Source organism: Uranotaenia lowii, chromosome 2 (genome assembly GCF_029784155.1).
Source record: "Uranotaenia lowii strain MFRU-FL chromosome 2, ASM2978415v1, whole genome shotgun sequence".
NCBI classification, from domain to species: Eukaryota; Metazoa; Arthropoda; class Insecta; order Diptera; family Culicidae; genus Uranotaenia; species Uranotaenia lowii.
In genome coordinates this window covers 304,701,687-304,725,570 of record NC_073692.1, presented here as the reverse complement: position 1 = coordinate 304,725,570, position 23,884 = coordinate 304,701,687, and the positions used below count along the sequence as shown (strand labels likewise).

General features: G+C 34.8%; 2 protein-coding genes across 4 annotated transcripts in view; one reads left to right on the top strand and one right to left on the bottom strand.

Moving 5' to 3' along the window:
* Positions 1 to 23,884, top strand: part of LOC129744484 (Ig-like and fibronectin type-III domain-containing protein 1) — a 707,683-nt gene that overhangs the window by 430,666 nt on the left and 253,133 nt on the right. The window lies entirely within an intron of this gene.
* Positions 10,537 to 12,228, bottom strand: LOC129744489 (amyloid protein-binding protein 2-like). Its single transcript, XM_055737021.1, has one exon. It carries the CDS (start codon positions 12,024 to 12,026, stop codon positions 10,677 to 10,679), a length of 1,350 nt encoding a protein of 449 aa, XP_055592996.1. The 5' UTR covers positions 12,027 to 12,228; the 3' UTR covers positions 10,537 to 10,676.

Sequence of the window (23,884 nt, the reverse complement as noted above, 5' to 3'; positions counted from 1 at the left end):
TATCATAATGTGGTTCAAAACTGATAAAATGCGGTGCTTCAAGATTCCAAAATGAAGATAAAAAATTCAATTTAAAAAAATAAAGAAATGTTTCCGTAAAAAAAGTTATCCAAGTTGGAAAAACTTGTTGTCAAAGAGTAAGATGAAGGTGACATTTTTTAAATTGATTCACGGAAAATTTACAGTTTTCACACACTTTCACATACAAATATCATAAAATGTCTATTTGTTCGGTCAATAAATCCTGTAAAAGGTACCGTGAAAACGTAAAATCTCACAAGGGAAAACCGGGAAAAAACCGGGAATTTCAAAATGGAAACTCGCTGGCCACCCTGTATTTTTTTATTTGTAGGTATATCTGGTGTTTTAAAATTGTCACTTCAAAAGCTCTTTAAACATTTTCTCATTATGAATGTAATTTTTTTCAATGAAAATAATACACACGTTGTTGAGAGATGAAAATGTGGAAAAAAATTTAAGCTATCTTTATTTTTTTCCTGAGCTTCTAAATATTAGCGCTTTCAAATTTTATAATTTTTCGGAAGTATTTTATTTTTCGCCAATAAGGCCGAAAAACTAATTAACAAACATGACTAACGGGCATTAAATTCTTCATTGGGGTATTTTACTGAATCGTGATTTGGAAATTTTGTATTATTATTTTCAAATTTGGAAACACAATATACAAAATCAACAGTTTCAATATAAATTAAGTAGAAAACTCGATTTTCAAAACAAATTATAAAAAAAAGTGAGTAACCTTTATTATTGTTCATGTAGGTACATACCTACACATTATTCCTCATTTTTAAAAAGTTTTGAACTATAAATAAAATTATGAAAGCTTTAAAATTCAGAATATTAAACCTTAAGCTAAATTTTAACTTAAAATTTCAATACCATTGTGTAGATAAGCTGAAAGCACTAAAAGATCTTCTGACTGTTTAGCATGATAGATTGCCTTGTTGCCGAAAAAAAGTGGAATGATAAGGGAATAGTTTTAATTCACAAGGGAAAAATTAAGCGAAGGCAATTTGATTTTGGAAGAGTTTTTCGTCCCAAACTCTATTTTTTTGTCAGATTTTTTCACTCCCTTCTTATTCTCTGGCATTTATTAATTTGAAAACTTAGCAGTAGAGTGACATCGATCAATGATAATTGATGAAGTAACTAACCTACATGAACAAAAAAAATATGCAAAATCTTTTCATTATCCTTTATTCATTCAACGATACAGAATAGAGGGAAGAATGCCAAAAAGTAACAAATAACCGAAAAAAAACAATACATATTTCGTCTAGATAATCATCTTGTATTACAAAATGGGGAAAGATACTTACTTCTATTATTTTTTCTCATGGCAAATTACTCACAGTCTTCATAAAAATTGATCCTTAAGTTAAAACCTTTTCTTCTAAATCTTTTTGATATTTTACACTTTTGTTAAAAAGTGCAAAAATTTTTTCAATGAACCTTGTATTTTCAAAATTTATACCGGATTCAAGAGCTGATAAAAATACAAATTTGCATGTAGTGCTCCTAAATAAGTCAAAATTAGTTTTCAAGTTCTTTGCACCTCGGAAAATATGGGTTTTGTTTCCTTGTGTTATAGTTTTGAAAGCAGATTTTGGGTTCTGGAGATGAATTTGAATCTCTATTGCCAACCCCAATTCCTTCATATTGAAACAGCTTTTATAAATACTTTTTTTTGATTCTTTTTGGCTCTAAAAACTCATAGGGAACGCACGTGAGTCGTAACACGCGATCTCTTTTTTCGATTTATAGTTGCTGAAATCTCTTGAGAAGATTTTTTAAAATTTAAACTTTTATTACGAATATTTTATATTCGATTTCTGTTTGGCAGAACTTGAATTTTTTTCATGGTCTTCCATAATATGAATGTTTGATGTGATACATTTCAAACAAAATTAAATAAAATCAGATCTGAAATTTAAATTTTTGTTTTTTAATTTCATAATATAGGTTATTTATTTTTAGTTTATCATTCATACTTCAATGGTGGAAAATTGAGGGTGAAAAAAATCGCCAAAGAAAATCTTTACTGTGATTCAGAACCTGAATTCTTATTTTGCAATAAATCTAGAATTCCTTGTAAACGCTAGTGAAAATAACACTACTTAAGATTTTAAAATGAGGTTAGCATTAGACATCTGACATGACCTTATGAAGTTTAAAAATTCTCAATAAACCAGCTGTGAACAAAAGAAAAAAACATAATTTTAAATTCAAATTTATATTTAAATTTCAGATATGTATTAGCTATTTATTCATTAAGTGAAGTTTTATCAGAATGATTTTTCCTGATTCTGAATTGATAATTTTCCTTCGATTTAAAAAATATTTTGAAATACAAAAAAAAAACAAATGGGAAGCTTTTCGCTGCTCAAAACTTTATCAAAAATTAATTTAATGCGGCATCAACAGTTTTTGTTAATTACGATTGAATTTGTTTAGTGAAATATTGGTGACTAAAAGACAAAAAGAAAGATTTGAAAATTGGATGGTCAATTGAAGTCATTCGTTTCTAAAACCCCTACTGAAAAACTGATCACTCCGATGGATAATTTGACTTAAATTTAAATTTCCTACAATAAAAGTAATTTAACACTTGAAGGCCAAAGGTTTTTTTACTTCTTAGAACGACCAAGATCTGTTAATCTATTAAACATGGTAGAAATTTCTAAAAATAAAGAAAATTGAAAATCACATGATTCCGTACGTTTATAGTTTAATGTTTTTTTTTATTGTTTCCTTCTAAATCTGAGCAAATAAAAAAGAAACTGTATATTGAAGGCAATAAATGTATGATGACAACAGAACAAATATTTCAAGTATTTCAGTGTTATAACCATATTCGAGCTTTTTCGGGTATTTTATAACGGTTTTTTGCCGCTTGGGGGGGGTGATCACCCCGATCACCCCCTCCCCCCCATAGGACCGCGCCTGAGCGTAAGGTAATCAGATCCAGAATTACGCCAGATACAACGCAATCGTCGAAATTATTCAATTAACCATGACCAGTGAACAAATTAAAAGTGCAGTGCTTTTTAACAAATTAAAAATTTGTGTAGTTATTAAGGGTCATTTTCATTTATATTATAGAATAAGATAAAGGGATGAAGCCTAGGATCTTATCAATAAAACAAGAAAAAAACCCACACATCGTTAATTGTTCCAAATTTTCTTGACAATGCAGTAGCACAAAGAGATTCAAAAGAATGATGAATATTGCTACAGGAAATTACTAAGGTAGTTCATTAAATCAAAAATTAATTAAGATTTGTTTATTCCTTAAAATCAACATTTGAATAAAGAACAAAAATCCATGTAAGATATTACTGAAATATAGCATGTGACCTTCTGGTAAGTTAACGATCAACTTTAATTATGTTTAATTCTTCCTTTACCAAGACTCGTACACTGCGGTTTGTTAAATTATTCAATATGAAAATATTACTATTTTTGCTAAGCAATCATTACTTTTGCCATTTTCACCCGATTTCGATAAATAAACATTTGAAATCTTTGTTTTAGATTGACATTTACGGTCCATAGAAATACATATATTCAAAATGTTACCATCGAGTCTAAAACTGTTGATAAAAAAATCGGTGGTTACCTATGCCTTATTCCTTGTTCGTCCTGTCGATCACGCTGGAAGTTCATGCTGTAGCAAATACACTACAGAGCATTTCTCAAAAATAGTTCTACTGAGATTTTTTTGAATTTCATTTTCGGATTCATTTAGATTTACACAAAAAAATTTGAATCAGACGATGTAGTTCACGATTTTGTTTTAAATTTTGTAAACTAGTGTTATTGATACATCACGTGCAAAAATTGTAGAAGAGTTAATAAACTTATCGAAAAATAAAAATCTGATAAGATATGTCAAATGGATAAGAATTTAATAATTTAATTAGACGTAATAATTTGTTCTTCATTTCATAATCTATGTATGTGCTTATGGTTTCCTCATGACAATTGGGAAGAAACATTAAGATTTTCGACTAAGAATCCAAAGTATAAAAAAAAATTCAATTTCAATTCTATGGAGACACAGATATAAGGGTTCAAGAAATAAAAATTCAAACCCTTAAATCGGATTTAATTCAAATCAAAAATTGAGTGTCACAAATTGGAATCATAATTTTAAATCCAGATTTGAGAAACAAATATCAAAAAGAATACAGAGCCAATTATGCAGCAATTGCAAAATGTATAATTCATATCCAAACGAATATTTCGATTTCATTTCTTTATGTTATGTGTTGTAAAATGAAAAATGTTATGCGGATTGAAATTTAATTCAAGATTAACATTCTCATCAGATAAAAAAATAGAAACAAAAACTTTTATCTAGAGTTACTTTTGAAAACACAAATAAGGAATGGAACTTGAATGTTTTCAACGCAGAATCATGAATCTGGAAAAAATAAAAGATTCAATAAAATAGATTTAGTCATATTTAGAGAAATACTCAATAAAATTAGAAATTCACATAGGTGAGAGTGTTTCAATGATGAAATTATTTGGGAATGATCAATTTGAAAATGCTTTGCCAAATTCAAGAAATTTACTGTATTAGAGGATAGTTCAAAAATCACTAGTAAAAAAACTAAGGTTAGATCAGTTGAAAAAGTTAAAATTCAAATTTAAAATCGCAGACTGGAGTTGTTAAAGAAATTCAATAGAGGTACACTGCATTGCCGATTCGTCGTCCAATTCAAGTAACTACAGTAATGTTTTGTCATTTTTTTTTCAATTAATTTTCGGAAAAGGAGTGATGAGCGTATATTAAGCAAATTTAGATAATGATCGAGATGCTAACATTAATTTTTCATTGTTCATATTCATTCTAACGCTTATAAAGTCAGTGATTCAAATTGCCCGGATTAATTTATTTTATTTCCAGCAAAGCTCAATTGAACTCAAGGTTTCAAAGGATTTTTTATTCAGTAATAAATAACCAATGTTTAGCCAGATATTGGTCGAATAAAATTTAGAACCAGGGTTGATAACTGTCAGAATGTCATTTGACATTTCTCGGAAGCCTAGAGCGGCACTCATAAGTACGAAAGCGACCGTCGCAGTCATGTCCTTTTAGGATTTTGTGAATGTCATTGCTAAGAAATTCTTTCAAGAAAATGTCAAATAACATTTGGGATGAATGTTACTTGTTTATTTGTTACAACTTGCATCGAAATTGTGATAGTCATAGAAAACATGTTAAGCTAAGCAGAGGAAAGTCGGTCGTTGCTTCGATGATATTCATATTAGCAAATGTTTTGGTGGCATTCTGAATGTCACAGAATCATAATTGTAACGTTCGAAATAATATTAAAAATTTGTCATGCATGATTGTTTATACGATTTGGTTGAAGAAGCATTGCTCAGTGAAAATGATTGATTTTCGGAACATTGATTAAAATGAATGTCGCGACAGTCAAAACGGTTCCTTGCTGACTACTTATTTCCATGTGGACGGGCCAATCTGGCCAGCTCTGGAATCCGAAAAATCTAAATTATCAGAATTTCACTTGCAACATATCTATAGAACGCTCTTGATCTGTTCATGATAGGAATTGATAGAAGCAGTCGTTCGCGGACATTTTTTTTTAAATTTTCCATGCAGTCGTGGAATCAAAATGGTATCGAGATGAAAAATTCGATGACATTTTTCTGAGCGACTGTCATTGCAAAACTGAATAACATTTCCTCCAGTCGTTTGACATTTTTTTCTGATAACCGAAAAAGTCAATGAGATTATTTCGAATTTCATTGGAAAATGTTATGCAACTGCTACGGTTCCGACTGTGTTTTTGATGACATTCGTATCACTCTTTAGGACTTTTAATTATAAAGTCTTTTAGTTAAGCTATTGAAACGAAAAAAAAAAGCGCCATAAACATTTTTTCAAAAGCCGATAAAACGGTTTTTTGGTTAATTTCGTCAAATCTAAGAAAAAGTTATTCTAGCCGTAATTATGTTTTTAAATGTGGAGAAAATATTTCTAATCGATAAATAGAAGAAATTAATGTAGTATTCATTGATAGGTTTATTCGGACTATTTCGGATATGCCCAGGTTTTTTAATGTGAATTGGACAAGAAAACTTTATAGCAACGGTCTGGCCCAAACAGAAAACTCAAATTGGGCTCAATTTTTTTTTTAAACTAGCTGTATCCACATTTTCTTAGAAGTTTTAAAACAATTTGAACTCTGCTGACGTTTTTTGATAAAAAGAATGCTACTGAAGCTACAAAAAGACACAGTAATACTGTAAATTGTTTATTTGTTTTTAATTAATGTCTTGTATTTGACACTTGAACTCTTTTTAAACTGGAAAATAATAATGTTACCTTTAACTTACATTTCAAAGTCTGCAACGAAGGGTTCTGAATTCAAAATTTTATTTTAATTTCCTTTTTTATAGCTTGAGTGTTTTTGATGAGTGTTATGTCATACAGTGCTCGGAAAAAATACAATTGAACTTTTAACTTATTATCTCTTATTTTGAGATAGTTTTTAAGTATGGATTGTGAAAAATGTGAATTTTGTCAAGCTAGAGGTAATTTAAGGGATATCGAAGCTTTTTTTCTAGTTTAATTTTAAAACTTTCCTATTGTTCTTCCCATTTTTCGTTTGAAAATTTTAATTCTGGCTTGAAAAATTAAATTTTAATTCTGAATTCCGGATTTTAGGTTGAATCATTGATCTCAGAATCAAAATCGGAATTTGGGTTTGCTTTTGTATTTTTCCCGGTTTTGGGTCTTAATTCCCGGTAATTTTCCGGTTTTCCCTATTCTGTAGACTCCTTGAAAGCTTTAAAATTGTACAAATCTGTTCAGAAACAAGGAAGATATAGCGGTTTTTGTCAGGAACTCTAAAGGTTAAATATTTATGGGATGGATAACAACACAACAACATAACAACTTAGAAGCGTGTTTTCTCGAAACCATCTCTTATGCACTTATACCCTTTGGCTCCTAGGACTTATAAAAGCGACAGTTTAGCCAAAGTTCTAATTGCTGCCATACCAATCATAACGGCTTAAAGCATAGTTCTTTTAGAAATGGGACACTTTCTTTTGCTAATAGCTCGTTTACTAGTAATCGGACATTCAAAATTTTGCCAGCATTTTGTTGCCTGTAAAAAGTACTATCCGACCTATTTTTTTCAAAATTAAAAATTAACGCGTTTTTGAGATATTTACGATGCAAGAGAAAAAGGAAAAAATAATTTTGCACAGTTTCATTCAAAATCCATCATAATCAAATTGATAGTTGACAAAACCGTTGATTATTCGAAGAATCACTGTATGTAAGTGGTGGAAAAGTATGCAAATACTGTCAAAAATGTCCACAAAGTTCAAATCAAGCATTGGAGTGAAGCATATGATCGGCAACTCCGGCTAAGGGTCATCAGGGAATCAAGTCTCATACCAGCATTTTTAATTTTCAAAAATCGAAAAACTAAGGGTAGATCGCTGAAATTTCAAATAAAAAAATTTTCTCCGATAAGCTGAAAGTGTTGCCTGGTAATGAGTCATTCAAACCACACCTCAAACACTAAATTTTTGCTAGTTCTAAAGCTCGTAAGCTGTATTGCCGGTTCCGAGGCTATGGGATAGATGATTTCTGATGAACGACAAAACTTATGAAATACCCTTTTCAAAACACATTCCAGCGTTTGAATCCTATACCATGTCCGCTCGTGGCAAGGTCCCGAGTATATTAAAGTATATATTTGCTGATTATTTTGTATAAAAATATTATGATTTGCCAAAATTCTGCTCCTGTGTAAAGAAATAACAATATTCAAAACGAAAACTATGGTTTTCGCTGCTTTTAAAAGCCTAAAAAGTGTAATCTTTTATGTACCCTTCGCAAACTACGATCTATACTAACCGATTATACTTTAAGTTTAATCTCATGGTGGTTTTACTTAGTTATTGCCATATTTTGCCAGCAGAAATTCCACTAAAAACGCTAAAAAAGTGGCTCAAAAATAATCAAATTTGTTAATTTCGAAACATCTGTATCCACTAAATTGTCCTCAGTTTTTTTTCTAAAAGAGAAGTATTGGTCCAAAAAGTAGTGGAAATTGAAAGAAGAGGATGTAGCCACTAAAAATACAGATTAGACGAAGTCTGAGTTTGAAAAACTGATCTCAACCATGACTGAAAAAAGTGTGCACTAGCCGATGGGAGGTACCAAGAATAAAGTAGAATTTAGTCTTACAAAAAACGATAAATATTTTTTTTCAAATTTTTTCACGAATAATCATAAGATTACCTTCATTTCCTTCATAGAAAGTTTTTAGATCAAACGAAAGGTTTTTGAGATACACGCATTCGTAACTGTCCCATTTCTAAAAGAACTAAGCTTTATTACCCAATTCGATTGGTGGAATCGGTATTTGAACTCGATTAGTGATAAACGTTTCCTCAATTTATTATTACCAGTTCTTAGTTCTTGATCCTTGTTGCATTTTTTGGGACGCATTAGTCAAGCTACTTTTGAATCAATATAATGCTTTCATTTTTTTTTTTTTCATTTTGTAAGGGCGATTGAATTCGGATACGAATTTCAATAAATGAGTTTTAGGACGAATCCGAAAGCCAGCAGGTTGGTAAGTTGTATCCGGTATGATCCGGAAAATGTTTTCCTGGTTCTTCTTGTTGGCACGTTTAACAAATAATAGGATACTCGTAAGTATAAATCATTTTTATCGAAACGGAAAAGTAAGATCGGGTTTTGTTTTTAACTTAATCAGCACAGTTTGATAATAGGCAGTGTAGGTGTTTTCTTATGTGAGCCGACTCAAGGATGAGGTACATACATAATTTTGTTAACGACATATTATTCACTTATGCATTGTAAACCAGGAATGAATCTTTGAAATTGTAGTCAACTAGTTTTTTAGAGCAGCACCGGAATCGAGATACGTCAACTCAAAGCATAAAGTTATTTGTTCCACATATCTTGAACTTGGCAAAGTTTCAGGTGTTACGCTTGCTTTTTTCTCAAGCAAAAGAGTACGAAATGTGAAGAACAGAAAGCTTAAATTCAGATTTTGTATGCTAGAAAAAAACTTTTTATTTTTCCGCCAGTAGGGTCGGTTCGTTGCGTTAGAATATTTTTGCTCGTTAGGTCGTTCTTGCTCTTATCGTTTTAAACGCGTGATAAAATTCCGGTACCAATTGCATTGTACGTGTTTGACAATGCCACGTAAGGACGTTTTTGCCTTTCTAGTATAAAGCGCACGATAATCTTCGGTTAGTTGCACCGGTGCTAAGTGCATTGTACGTGTATGACAATGCCACGTTAGGACGTTTTGCTCTTCTCGTTATAAGCGCGCGGTAAAATTCGGTGAGTTGCACATGTGCCAAGTGCTTTGAACGTGTATGACAATGCCTCGTTAGGACGTATTTGCCCTAAATAAAAACGCGAGGTACTCGATAGTGTGCGACACGACGATCGTTAAACATATAACTTTGCTTTGATCACATCCCTTCCCAAGGGGAATCCAGATCTATTTACCTTCCCCGCTAACAAACCACCCTTCCTGTGACGACCGTGGAGATTTAGAGGTGTATTCGGTCTCTAGTAGCAACGGAAGTCGAACTAACAATCCTTCCCTTTCCCCGATGAACCGTAAGGACGTGGCCGGCGCCGTTATTGACCATATAAGATAAGGAACCTTTGAAACGTGTACACAGAAAATGGTAAGCTAATCCCAAGCCCCATTTATTTGGATCTATGTACAATTTTGATGGTTCTTGTCAATCACGGAGTAGCAACTACTGAAATGTACGGTTTATCTAAGCTCAAGCTCAATATAATGCTTTCATTTTCCCATAATTTTGGCTTCAACCCTTTTTATCTGCGATCTAGTTAATGAAACAAAGCTCGATTGTCCATTGTCCACCTCACAATAATCTTTCGTCCGAATTCCCAAACTCGTTATTCTTGTTTTGAACTACCAGGCAGATTCACCGTTACGAAATCGATAATAGTTTGGTTGACCAATAACTTAACATAACAATCACATTAACAATAATCATTTCTAGATGCGTAGAAAGCTCCCGTTTTTCCCGCCAAGCAACAAAACCGCTCCAAACAAAGAGACCTGTTCCCATACAAGCCTCGATCTGGAAAACAAAATAAGTCACAAATTACCATATTCACCCCGGCAAAAACCACCCCACCCATCACACTATTGGATTTGTTGCGCCCCGTCGTCAACAAGCACACACTTCGAATGCCATATGGATATTAGGTATGAGCAAACAAAACGAACGAAACAATTAAACAAGCCATAAGCCACAAACCACACAGCCATCGATCACGACCGGTTCGGCTGATCTGTCAGTCGGGAATCACGTAGGCCAACCTAGAATCGACTTAGTGGAACCATTTAATTCCCCTCTTTCTCTCTCTCTCTCAACCGTTAGGAGACTTCGCACCCCAGTTACCCACAGGGTTTTCTTCAAAATTGAACAGACACTGAGTTTGTTTAAGATTTGTTTCGATTATTGATTATTTATTGGTTTATACAATTGTAACGTTTAAAACTAGCTAAATGGCGATAAAGTCTTTTCATGGTAGCTTAACATAAGCAAATAAAAACGGATGGATCGGTTGTGTAGAATTAACAACAAACAGTATCGAAGGAGGAATGAAGTTCCAGGTACTTTTCACGGATTTCGGGAAAACTGAAGCTCTCGTACTTGTGGGCCTTAATGGGTTGACTTTCCTTGAATCCATTAAGTTTTGGATCGCGACCTTGGACGATCATCTCGCGCAGCTCGTGATGGCCGATGGTGTGGCACTGCAGCTCCAGTTGTTTAGACAGGGCGATTGCCTTATCGATTTGGTCCAAAGCCATATCAAAACGCCCGGTGGAGTGCGAGCGAATGTAGAAACCGTAAGCCAGAAAGCCCATGATGGCTGGTGCGTGAGGCGAGTTGTCTCCGTACAGTCGCGTTATGACATCGAGTTGTTCCATAAATATTGACACGGCATCGGAAACGGCTTCCATATCCATCAGACAGCGGCCATACGTTTGAAGGACATCGGCATAGCGACGATGAAGACTTCCGTAGTGGTTTCGAGCACGCTGAATCGCCTGGCTGATTAGCATATTGCCAAGGTCGAAGCGCTTCTTAGAAATGCAATAGAGTGCCTTCAGTTGGAGCACCTCGATGACGTCATCGACCGGAGTCGAATCTTTGATGAGGTGGAAGGCTTTCAGCGTCCACTCGTGGCACTGATCGTGACGATCGGTGTTGTGGTAATATCTGGCGATCACCAGATAAGTTCTAACAAGTATATCACTGTCGGTGACGTCCGCAACGAGCGATTTCAACGTCTCACATGTCTCGGCGGAATGATCAAACTCGAACAGCCCCTCAACCCGCAGCAACTGCTGGAAACAATCTAACTCTAGCTTTTTGCGTGTTTCATCCTCCTTTAGCAACGAGATCATAATCGCAACCACATCTAGCACCAAGGCACTCGACATCAGCCAGCCGCCCTCGTACAGATAGTTGCCCAACTTCAGTCCGGACGAAATGCGATGCTCGGAAAACTGTTCCCCGGCTCGAATTTCCTTGCCCACCATATCACAGTAGTTCTTGGCAAGATCATTCATGACTGGCTTGCCGCTTAGCGAGGCTTCTCGGATGCAACGATCCAGAACCAACCGGTATCGATTCTGCGTAAACAACCTCATAAACAGAACCGGATCAGCCAGTTCGACCCGCAGCTTCTCGCGCAGAGCCGGGTATTGGCACATTTCCTCGAAAATATTAACCAAAGCTGCCGTCGGCAGGAACTGCAACTCCGAAATCCGCTTCCCATTCTGACTGGACCGGTTGACCTCGGCCACAAACACCCGAACACACTCCTGATACAGCGACGGGGCCTTGGCCGGAACAATCCGAATGCCACTCCAGCGGGCCTTGTTGTAGCATATTTTGAACATTCCTTGCTTCAACATCCTTTCACTTCCCACTTAACTTTTCTCCTTGAAAATCAAAAGTCCAACTTTGCGCACTAAGTCCGTTCACTGAAGACTTGGAAACACTTAACTTGCACCGGAAAGCTAAAACTTGTTCCGTATAACTCTATTTTTTTGAACCCGAACCGTAAGGACGTTCTCGCTTAATCGACGATTAACTGCACACTGATGATCAATCGGACCCGAAGGCACCCTTTTATAACCACCCCACAACTTCGGCTAAAGCTAAACCTAACCCGAACCGAACGTGTTTTGCGCTACCTACACACCAACTGCCACTTTGATATCACTACTACCAGCTAGCGCGCGGACTGGCCGATTTCGGTCGATCGCCGCAGCAGCCACAATCGATCAGCTGCCGGTTTGTTTTGGTACTTTTCTTCCGTCTGGGACGAGCCTCCCAAACGTAATCCCGTAGACGACGCGAAAACAAGTTCTCCCCCTTCGTGTCTAGCCTCCGCGCACCGCCTCGACAGATCCACCGCAGTCAGTCCGACGCAATTAACGTGCTTGGCATGGGAAGTAGGTAGGCACTCTCGCCTTACCTATAATAAAAAAAAATCTCGTTTGATGAGACCCGTTTCAAGCAACAATCGGGCGCGGAAAACACCACGGCAAGGGGGGAACTAACTATTAAGCGCAACACGAAAAAAAACTCAATTTCCATGATTTGCGCTGTTTGCTTGCGCTTGGCAAGAGCCGTTGAAAGATGAAAAAAACTTAATCCTCCTCAGCCCAGTCAGGTAAACAACTTCCAACGGAAGGAAGACGCAGAAAAAAACAACAACAGCACTCAGCACACAAGGTGAAAGAATGCGTCCAAGATCAAAACACGTTCCGGTAACTGCCTGGCTGATGGAAACTGATCTCCTCAAGAGGAACCGAGCGAGAGAAGCGAAGAAACAAACAAAATATTTATTGCAGAAAACAACTTAAGGCGATCCCCGTACCTAAACCTCATGAACAGTGAATATCTTGAGCGACGCAAAAAAGTGGGTAGATAGCGTGCGCTCAGGGTTCAGAGTCCAAAGCGTTAAGATTGAAACCGCTCGCTGCCTGGAAGTGGCACGACTCGGGCCGAAGCTGTCAAGCTCAACAAGTTTCTTCTTGTCCGATGATGACTTGGCAAGTGGAGTTTGTAAATAGGTGCTGTATGTAGGTATTACTAACAATTGAGATTTAATTTTTTCGGACACATCATCATCTGTTCCGATGACAGACTATTAATAGAGTGTATTGATCCTTCAAAGAATACAAAATGTTCGCTTCTAAGTACCCAGAAAACAAATATGAAATTCAGGATGGGATCTATGTACGTACATATGTTATATCAAAAAGATAACTATAAAACTCTAAAAAGTATAAAATATATTGTTACAAAGGTTCTTTGGAGAATTTTTCAATTAATTTATAAAACCGTAAAGATCACTAGCTCTTACATATGACTACAGATTCTAATGTACACCCTGATGCACTTAACCAATAAGTTAAACTTTTTACAAGCATGTTTTTTTGTTCAAGTTAGGTATATACAAATTCGTGGCCGTGGGCGTGATTGAGTGCTCATTTATATCACTTTGATATAAATTGGTATACCTTGACGTATAACAACATTAAATATAGAATAGTGAGAGTATCACAATTCAGCGTTGTTATAGGCATCAACGGATCACTTCCGACCATAAGTGAAACGGAACCCCTAGATGCCGGTCCCACGGCTTTTAACTAAAGCTCAATCACATGGTCAATATGGTCCGATCAGAAATGATTGTTTGACCTTTTATTGTCGTTTTAATGTTCTTTTCTATTTTTCCTAATGTTCTTTTCTATTTTTCAGATCATTCGGAGATGGACTTTTTTTTTCTCTCTTCAGATATATTCAAATAGTTGGAAAGTTCGAAAGGAGTAGGTTAACATATTCAAATACCATATCTAGCTTTTTTTCAATCACTGGGGGCTAATTGGATGGAAATGATATTTTGTGGTTTAAGGTTTGTGAAACGGATCTGTCACATGTGAGGCAGGTAGGGTAGGGCAATGGTCAAACGGTAAGATAGGCTCTTATATCCATATTTTGGTGAATTCGCATGATTGTGATGATGTTGTGATAGGAATAAGGTAGCTTACTTCTACTATTAATTTGAGCTAGAATTTTTATTAGTTTGAAATAGGCTTGCTTCAAAAAGCAAACAGGCTCTCACATCCATATTTTGGTAAAATAGTATGGTTCTATGATATGACAGGAACAATGTAGCTTACTTCTACTATTAATTTGATCTCGGTTTATTATGAGTTTAAGCTAGGCTTCTTCTTAGATATTGATAGATGATATGAACTAAAATTCTTTTTTTTCTCTTTTTTTTTCTTTTTTTTCTCTTTTTTTTCTCTTTTCTTTTTTTTCTGTTTTCTTTTCATGTATCGTGGCATGTACTACCGACAAATCATTTGGTCCAATGATGACGTTGAGCGAACCTTCAAGCCATCCCCTAACATCATGGGACCCAGACGTTGGCTTTCGCATGACATGGTTGCCAGCCCAAGGATCTAACCATAAATCAACTGCTGAAGATGGTGTCCTGTAACTTGGTGAGATCCTTCCTTATTATTTTTAATATTTTCAATGCGCCCATAAACCGTAGTATGTAGATGCTTGGGGAGTATGTAGAGGCCAGTCTCGAACCCCCCTTGTCCTTCCTCCAACTGGTATCGGGAGGGGTTTGTTTATTATCTTGAACTACATTTTATCCATATTCCATGGATATAATGAAGTGCTTGATGGTTTAACCAACGTCTCAAGATCGCTTACTATTCTACGCTGCCTTCTCTAAACTTTAAATTTTCTTCTCCAAACTATTCTAATTTTCATTTCCAGCGTCAGCTCCCCGAGCTATTTAAATGCCATAAAAAAAAAAAAAAAGTTAGGTATATACAAACTCGTGGCCGTAGTGAACCTCGTCTTAGTTTCTATAAAAAAATTACTGCAAAGCCGCTTTAAACCTGTGAATCCTGTGATATCGAAGTTATCTGAGATGAATCATTCAATGGAAAAAAATCTCCAAAGTGAAAAAATGTACCTATATATTAGTAGGAAACGTTCATAAAACTTTCTATAGGGGACATGCAATAGAGATAGCTTTACGGATTCACCTGACCAAGACCTGATGCAAAACAATCGAATTTTGTTAAAAACAACAGGGCTGCGAATGTCATCCAAAAGAAAGTTGACATCGTAACAGTCGCAAAACATTTTTCAATGTCATTCGAAGAGATCTCTTTGACATTGATGGTCATCCCAAAAATGCATACAACTTTTGGAAACTTTATTCAGTGTTGCAATGACAGCCGCTAAGAAAAATTTAATCGAATTATTCATCTCGATAACATTTTCGACTCGTAACAGTCGAAGATTCTTTTGGTCCTCTGACTGTTGAAAAGACATTTTTGAATTTTAATTTGCACAAATGTCATGGAAAAATAACAAAAAAAAATGTTATGACTTTGACAATCATGAAGTTCAGATTTACAAGCAATCTGAATCGGAACTATTACCTGTAGGGAACAAATCGACTGCCAGCGAGGATTATTGGTATCAGTTTATATAAGTTGCCATCTGTTGCTGGCCTGGTGAATATGGTTGCGTAATCTGAAAAATCAAATCAGATTTTAACGTGTGATAGGAATTGATAGGAAAAGTGGATCGAAGACATCTGGCTTCTCCTATCAATTTCCATCATGAACAGATCAACAGCTTTCTTTTCATATGAAACAAATTAAAATTTGATAATTTTGATTTTTCGGATTCCGGAACCGGCCAGATTGTCCAGTCCACATGGGCAAAGTGTCACTTCCAAAAACTTTATCCCTCCTGAATAAAACTAGCAAGAAAGCATTTTAACGGTCGCGGCATTCATTTTAAAAACATTTCATTGAGATGCCTATGAATGTTATCATTATGATTTTGTGACATTCGAAATGTTTAATGTCGGAATAACATTTGTTTATTCATTCATTTCATTTCTTTATTAATACATGTAACATAAGATCTTATATGAATTACATCGAAGAAACGGCCGACTTTCTTCTGCTTAGCTCAACTTTATTTCCATGACTATCATCTGACACTCATCTGAAATGTTATTCAGCTTTTTCTCCAGTGAATTTCTTAGCGATGACATTCACAAAAACGAAAAAGGACATGACTGCGACGGTCGTGAGCGAACTGATGAATGTGGCTCTAGGCTTTGGACAATGTTAAATGACATTCTGACATTTATCATCCCTGAAAACAACGAATAGTTTCCAAAATGCGGTTTCAAAACTGTATTCCAACTTAGCGTTTTTTAGAATGCCTTTTGAATTTCACTTCACATAGTTATGAGCGTTATAAAAAGTGTCTGTTATCTTTGGAACACGTTTCAAGGTTTCAAGTTGGTGACCTTTTCTAGACGATTTATCTTTCACAACAAAGTCTACCAATGTACGCCGTCATCGGAACTTTTAGCTTTTGGCTTCCCGTAGACACGGAACAAAATAATTGTCTTTTCCGACGCTGGCTTTCGAAATTGGTTTCGTATCGGCATGTAAATCAGGAAGAGATCCTCGGGATACTGCTTTGGGCCTGAACATAAAAATAGTTGAATCCGCTGGTAGCGAGTATGAAAAAAAATAATAATAACAGGACCTACCTTCAATCTGTTTTTAAAATTCCCTTTCACATTCCTTATACTTTATTTTTCAAAAATAAATTTCCTAGAAACAAACAAATATGAATATAAGATAATATCACTGGATTTGCTTAAAAATAAGAAACAAATTGATGAATCTTACCAGTAAATTTGTTGCCTCTGAGCGTCCGAAACCCTTCCGAAGATTTTAATATGAAAACTTATTTGTTGACAGTTATTAGCTGCTCCGATGCGATTACAAAGACGATGTGAAATAACACAAACAGACAAGTTTAAAATTTTGTTCATCGTTTGGATGTAATAAACGGACAGTTGTGTAGCATCATGATGAAATGTCACACTATTACATATTGTGGTTGAGATCTGCTAAAATAGCATCGGCATTCGTAGCATTATTTTTTACGGTGTACTCTCTACGTAGAACACCGAAAGTATGTTAACTTTCATGGGATTACTAAACTTTCTTAAGAGATGAAAAAACGCAACCAGTCATTTAGGTTCGTATCCTAGCGTAGATAGTTTTAGTTTTAGAATCAAAACAACTTTACAGATGTTAAATCATATAATATGTACATTAGAGCGGCAGCCAAATAAGTAATGTTGAATTTCGAAAACAGACCATATACATTTTGTAGATGGTCCCAAACAACAGACCTGAGCAAAACTTCAGCATAATCTGACTTAATTTAGGGGTGCCTCGAAGCGCTCAAAATTTTGGTTTTTTTACCCTTAAAAATCACCGGAAATCTGGAGAATCTAAATTTTAATTTTGATGCTAAATGACTTAAAAATGCATTTAACTTCGAAATTAGGTGTTATCTTTATTTTCAAAAATCGACATTTAAATTATCAAGAACAAACAAACAAACGATATTTAGAACATCAAAATTTTGATTTTGATGCCAAACGACTTAGATTATTCAAACACAATTCATATGTATAGATTAAGGTTGCCAGATTGCCTGGTTTTATCCGGGTTTGTCCAGATATTCAACACAAAATTTGGGAACAGTATTGAGAACAGCCCGGATTTATTCCCTTTATTAAGCAAATAAAAAAAGCTAATTGTGCTGTATTTTTTATATTCATGTCTCCAAAACGAAATTTTTGAGCAAGTTTAATAAAAATAATAATGAAAGGTTTTTTTAAAAACTTTAAATAGGAATTCTGTCGATAAATTTTGATAAAAAAATAATTTTTCACTTTTTTTCTTGATTTTTGTTGAGCATTTTCTGGGTTTTGACATAATTTTTCCTGGATATTACCCGGACTTAAGGTCGTCATTTTTTTTTTTCTATTCATGAGCAGGGAAAAGCCCGCGGGAGTGTTCCTCCTCTTGAGGTCCTTCTCCAGTGGGCGCAAAACCTCCTCATCATTCTTTATTTTTTATGTTTTTTTCTATTTTTGTTTTTACAATAGGTGCACTCACTTCGTTTGTTAACACTTCTTTCAAAGTACATTCAAAATTTCACTTTTATAACACTTATAACAGTTTTTAGCATTGCTCTCGGGTGAAGTTGATTGATGCCGGCAGGTGATGTTAATGGTTGGTGGTGGCGGTCGGAGGAGGCGGTTGGTGTTGGCGGTCGGTGGTGGCGGTGGTAGTGGCGGAAACGAAATAAATTTAAACGGAATTGTAAAAATTTTGAATAGTTGGGGTGGCTGTTGCCTATTCAAAACAGGCAAATGATGGGAGGTATATGTTTACATTGCTTCCAGCGAGACAGATCTCTGTAAAGGAAGCGCTTATTGGCTAGGACTCACTAATAGAAATCATCGGATTTCGGAACGTTAATTAAAATAACTTCTTAGTTTATTTCTTATGTGTCGTTTCAGCATGGCTTTGAACTTTTTTATATTCGTTTCATCCCTAAGGGCTCTAGGGAGATTGTTGTAAACAAGTTTACCGTAGTAGGGAAATGCTCTTCGAGCCATTTCAGTATTCGGTCGACTTATTGAGATGGTGGCTTGGGCACGAAGGGCATATTCGTGGCTTGGTTGTTCATATACAACATTGTGATGAGCACGTTGATCATTCAGATGCGAGTGGATGATCAAGATGGCTTGTAATTCTCTCAATGCTTTTATAGGTAGAGTTGAGTTCAATGCTTCAGAGTACAGCAGTCTTGAGGCGTACATTCTCGGTCGGTTGTATATAGCTTTTAAGCAGCGGTTTTGAGCAGCTTGAAGCTTTTTCAAATATGTCTCTGCTGACCCGCCCCAAAGAAACACCTGATACTGCAGCTTAGATTGGGCGAATGCTTGGTGCATTAACAGTAATTGTTTTCTTGGGACATATCTCTTCATTTTCCATAACAAGCCACATGTTGCGCTTACTTCTTTAAGTAGTTTTTTTAATGTGGTTGGACCATTTTAATTTGCTATCGATGTTTAGTCCAAGATAAGTAAAGTATTCCACTTTCTCGATTGGTACAGATTCAACCGTAAGCTCTTCATGCAGCTGTTGTGATCTATTGGACGCTGATACAATCATATATTTGGACTTCGTTAGGTTTAACGATAATAGGTTTTCATCAAAGTAATCACACAATACTTTTAAATCGTTACGCATGCTTTCCACTATTGAATCAGCATTTCTTCCGGAATAAAACAACGAAGTATCGTCAGCAAACAAACGAGGTTTACCGATAAGATTGAGGTTAGGCAAGTCGTTTATGTAAACAAGGAATAGCAGTGGACCCAGGTTACTGCCCTGAGGTATACCAACTCTCAATGATTGGTTACAGCTTCTAATTCCTTCTATAGATATTTCGTGGTCGATTGTATCAAAAGCTTTTTTCAGATCGGGAAAAAGAAGTCATGCGGGGTTTTTCTGGTCTAAGGATTTGTAGACATCTAGGAAAAGCTCGTAGGTGGCTGTTGTCGTGCTAGATCCTTCTCGAAACCCATATTGACACTCATATAAAACGCGTTGGCTCTTGAAAAAACTCGTAATCCTAGTGACCAGCAACTGTTCTAGGATTTTGCTTAAAGCAGACAAAATTGAGATCGGTCGGTAGTTGTTTACGTCAACCTTAGATCCTGATTTGTGAATTGGTATAACTTTGGCAACCTTTAAACAGTCCGGATATTTTCCTGTGTATAGGCTTTCATTGAAAACATCTCGTATCAATTCAGAGAAAAATCGATAATGACTTTTAATGAAATGAGTGGGTATACCATCGGGTCCAGCGCATTTGTTAGGATCTAGATCTCGTATCTCGTAAAGTCTTCCGTCAAGATAATTGACATTTTTTTAAATCTTAAAACCGAACTGATATAATGCTTCTGTGTGGGTACAAAGATTATAGTTTTAAACGTGGAATATTTCAATAACAGGACACAGCTAAAAGGCGAGACATTTTAGACTTTAATAAAAAAAAAAGTTCCAAAATAGCAGAAAAAACTTTACCAGAAAATAAAATATAAATGAAAATGGCAGTCAATCAAATGGAAGAAACTTCCATAATTTTGAGCCCTAGAGTCAACTCATGCAGCTTCAAATGTCAGGATTTTCAATGCACAAATTTAAAAAAAAAATTAAAAATAAAACTTCAATTCTTTTAGAGAAAATTAAGACAAAATCAAAAACTTGGTGATAAAATTCAGCGAAACTATTCAAAAAGTTTCTGTCCTTAAAAACTTCATAAAAAAAGTTGAAATATTTATTAAAAATCTATCGCAGCGCTAAACAAAAAATCCGAATTATAGAAAAGTATATAAAAAGTATTCATGTAAGATTTATGGAGGTTGGTTTTTTATCGAATCTGCTAGTTAATATATAAAAAATGTTGAAAAACTTTCTAGTCAATTTTTTTAGTAATTTAGGAGGAACTTGGCTATGACCGGACAACATTGATTTTTCGATAACGAATTATTCTAATAATGTTTTAACACCATGGATATAAATTGAATAGCAGTATGATATGGTGTTTGAAATTTGGTACTCCAATCTGTAAATGTAAACCCATGATAGGCAGCGTAAGCTTATACGTATTAAAACGGAGAGGATCGCCTAAACTTTGCATTTGTATTATTGACAGTTTTTTTCGGTTGTTAACATTCCAATAAATGTGAGATGTCTATGACCGGACATCATATTGCTGTCTGTGACAGGACGAGAAAATATTCAACATTAAACATGATTTTAACTAGGAATTTTCATTTTTTCATCTCTACAGCACTCTCAAATGATTAGCAGAAGATCAGGATTCAAAAACGAAAATAAATCCTCTGAGAAACTTTTATTTTTATTGTCCAGTCATACACATTTTTTTCTAGTTTTTTTGAAAAAAATGTTTCAGTATGGTTTGTTAAAAAAACTTTTATGAAAGGCTTCAAAGAATGTTTTAGTATTCAAAAACCCGAACTCACAAGACCTGTACAAGTTTGCTACGTTTTTTGATGAAGAAATTCATAGTGTCCGGCCATAGACCTCACTATTAGAAATTAGTGGACACAAACATAAAATGATTTCTCTAACCACATGTGGTAATTTTTTTCTAATATAGTTCAGTAATCATAATATTGATACCCTTCAAATCAGTAGAGGAACCAATATCTACAAAAATATATTTTTGAAAATAAATGGTCATACAAAAATTATTCGATTCAGCTTTGCATAGTCAACTAATTCAACACTATCTTTAAAAATTTCCAAAACAAGTTAGTATTTTTGGTAGTATTTTTACTTGATCTTAACGTTTATCTTAGTCTACATCGTTGCTTTGAAATCCTAACCAAGTATCAGAAAATAAATAATCATTAAGTTTGAATCTTTAGCATTCATTTAATGAAAAAAAATGAAATCAGATCATTTTATCACAACAACTGAAAAAAGTTTGTAGGAAAATTGTTCCAATCAACTCAAATATGAATAAAAAAGTTTTAACTACTAGAATAACAATCCTACAAAGTTTGGCTGTTATTTAAGTGAAACTAAGAATATAAAATCGCTCTAAACTCCAACGTACGGTTTTTTTTTAATGGCACAATATCTTGGATACGACTAAATGCATCAATTTGCTCGATCCTCCGCTATGTCGGGATAATTGAAAACGATCTGGCTGATAATCGTGCTGCTAAAGGTTAAACCTGTCAACAAATTGTATCCGAAGATCCGGTTCAGATATCAGAAAAAATGATGACAAGGGAAATACGCAACACGTCGGAACAAGAATGGTCCAAAGACAAACAACCTTTTCTTATACGAGTTTTTTTTTTATTGAACAAAAAAAACTTAACCTACATTTACAAAATCATTACATTACTTTTCATTATCTTAACAAATATTTAAGTTACAATCAAATAAATTCTTCACGATTTTTCTATTGTTCCATCTAAATTCGCGGATACTTTTTTGAAGCAAATACAAATTTAAATTTGGAAAATTTTCCACGCAATAATCTATAAAGCGTACTACTAACCACAATGCCGTTTTTGGAGAGCTTCTTCGCAATCTATATCTAATATATCTTCTATATTAACAAAAACAATTCTCAATCGATGTTCATTCGTATCAATTTGACAACAATTATCGCACAATTCATTATCCAGATTTCCAATATTGTATTCAGTAAGTTTCTTTTTGTTGGGTATTAGATTATTGAACTATAAATATAAACTTGATCGATCAGTGGACATTAAGAAAGAATAACCAATGATTTTCCAAAATGAGCTCCATGTTATGAGGGGAAAAGTTTCTTCAATTTTGGGCTTGATCGTATCGCCAAACACAAGTGATCTATATAATCGTTTAGTAGTTTCAATTTCAGGGCTGTTTTTAAGATGCTGCGCTTGTAAAATCCATTCTTTACCATTTCTCGTCAGTCTTCCTAGACGGTTAAATTTCAGCAAATAATCTTCATTTGAAGGAGGAACTAGTATGTTTCTTACAAACAATGCTTTGCATTTTTCTTCTGGATCAATCAATCCCAATCCTCATCGATCTATGTCTAAATATGGTTGCTTCCTTTGAACTCTAAACATATTATTTTTCCAAACAAATTGTCCAACTATTGACTTAATACCCCGAGTTGAAACTACCACATTTATTGACATCTACAATACAGGTGACGTATAAAAGCTAGTTCATCTAAGACATTGATGCTGAATGATCAAAACTTTAAGTCCAATTAAATATCAGTGATTTACACAACATTTGGGAGAATTTTTATCTGTGAAACTACTTTAGTATTTTCGGGTATTATAGAACTGCAGCTGCCCCACTTGAAAAATAAAAAAGTTCTTCATGCTAGGACCTGGGTTGTGGATTAATGTGTCTGATTCTGGACAGTATGTAAAATCACGACTGGGTACTATCGTTTGGTTTCTTGGTGACTCTCGTTCGGATAGACTTGCTGTGAAACTCTTATCTGTTTGTGAATAGAATTTTGATATAGGAAGTCCTGGGTACAGCAAGGTGTGATGGTCTATTCCGCAACACTGACAGGACCCCTTGAAGCAAATTCTCCCGATGTGAGCCGGCAAAACACAAGAGATCTCAAATTATCGACCGGGAATCAATCTTGGGAACTTGGCCAAACATAGACTCATCACAAAATGAACAGCAAATGTTAATGTTTTTGTTTGTATCGTAGAAAATATAAAGGAATTTTAATTAGGATTTTACGGTTTTGGATGTAGATCAAATAACGATTGTTTTTGAAATACCCGACGTTTCGACCTGTTTTACTGGTCTTTCACAAGGGATCTTGAAGTTTTATTACAGTAATTGTGTTATGAGCGTTGTAAAAGATTTATAAAATGTAATGTGTGACTCCCTTTGCTGTCTAGATAAAAACGAATTCGACAGAAACAGTGAGTCACACACTGTATTTTATAAATCTTTAGCAATGCTAATAACACAATTAGGTACATAACACATAGTATGTACCATATTTATGTAATAAAACTTCTAGTTCTCTTGAAAAAGACCAACAAACGTCGGGTATTGAAAAACAATCGTTGTTTGAATTACATTCATGACCGAAAAAAGGCAAATTGAAGTTTCTATGAACAGTAAACTTTTGCTGAGTTCTACATTTCTGCGGACTTGAACGAGAAAAAGAATTGATCCAAAGAACCAACATTCAGAACATGCAAACATTCAGAAAATTAACGTACACACCACATGCTGTAGAATGGTGGACA

Excerpts from the sequence above, each read along its gene's own strand:
- LOC129744489 (XM_055737021.1), bottom strand. The coding sequence starts at position 12,026 with ATGTTGAAGCAAGGAATGTTCAAAATATGCTACAACAAGGCCCGCTGG.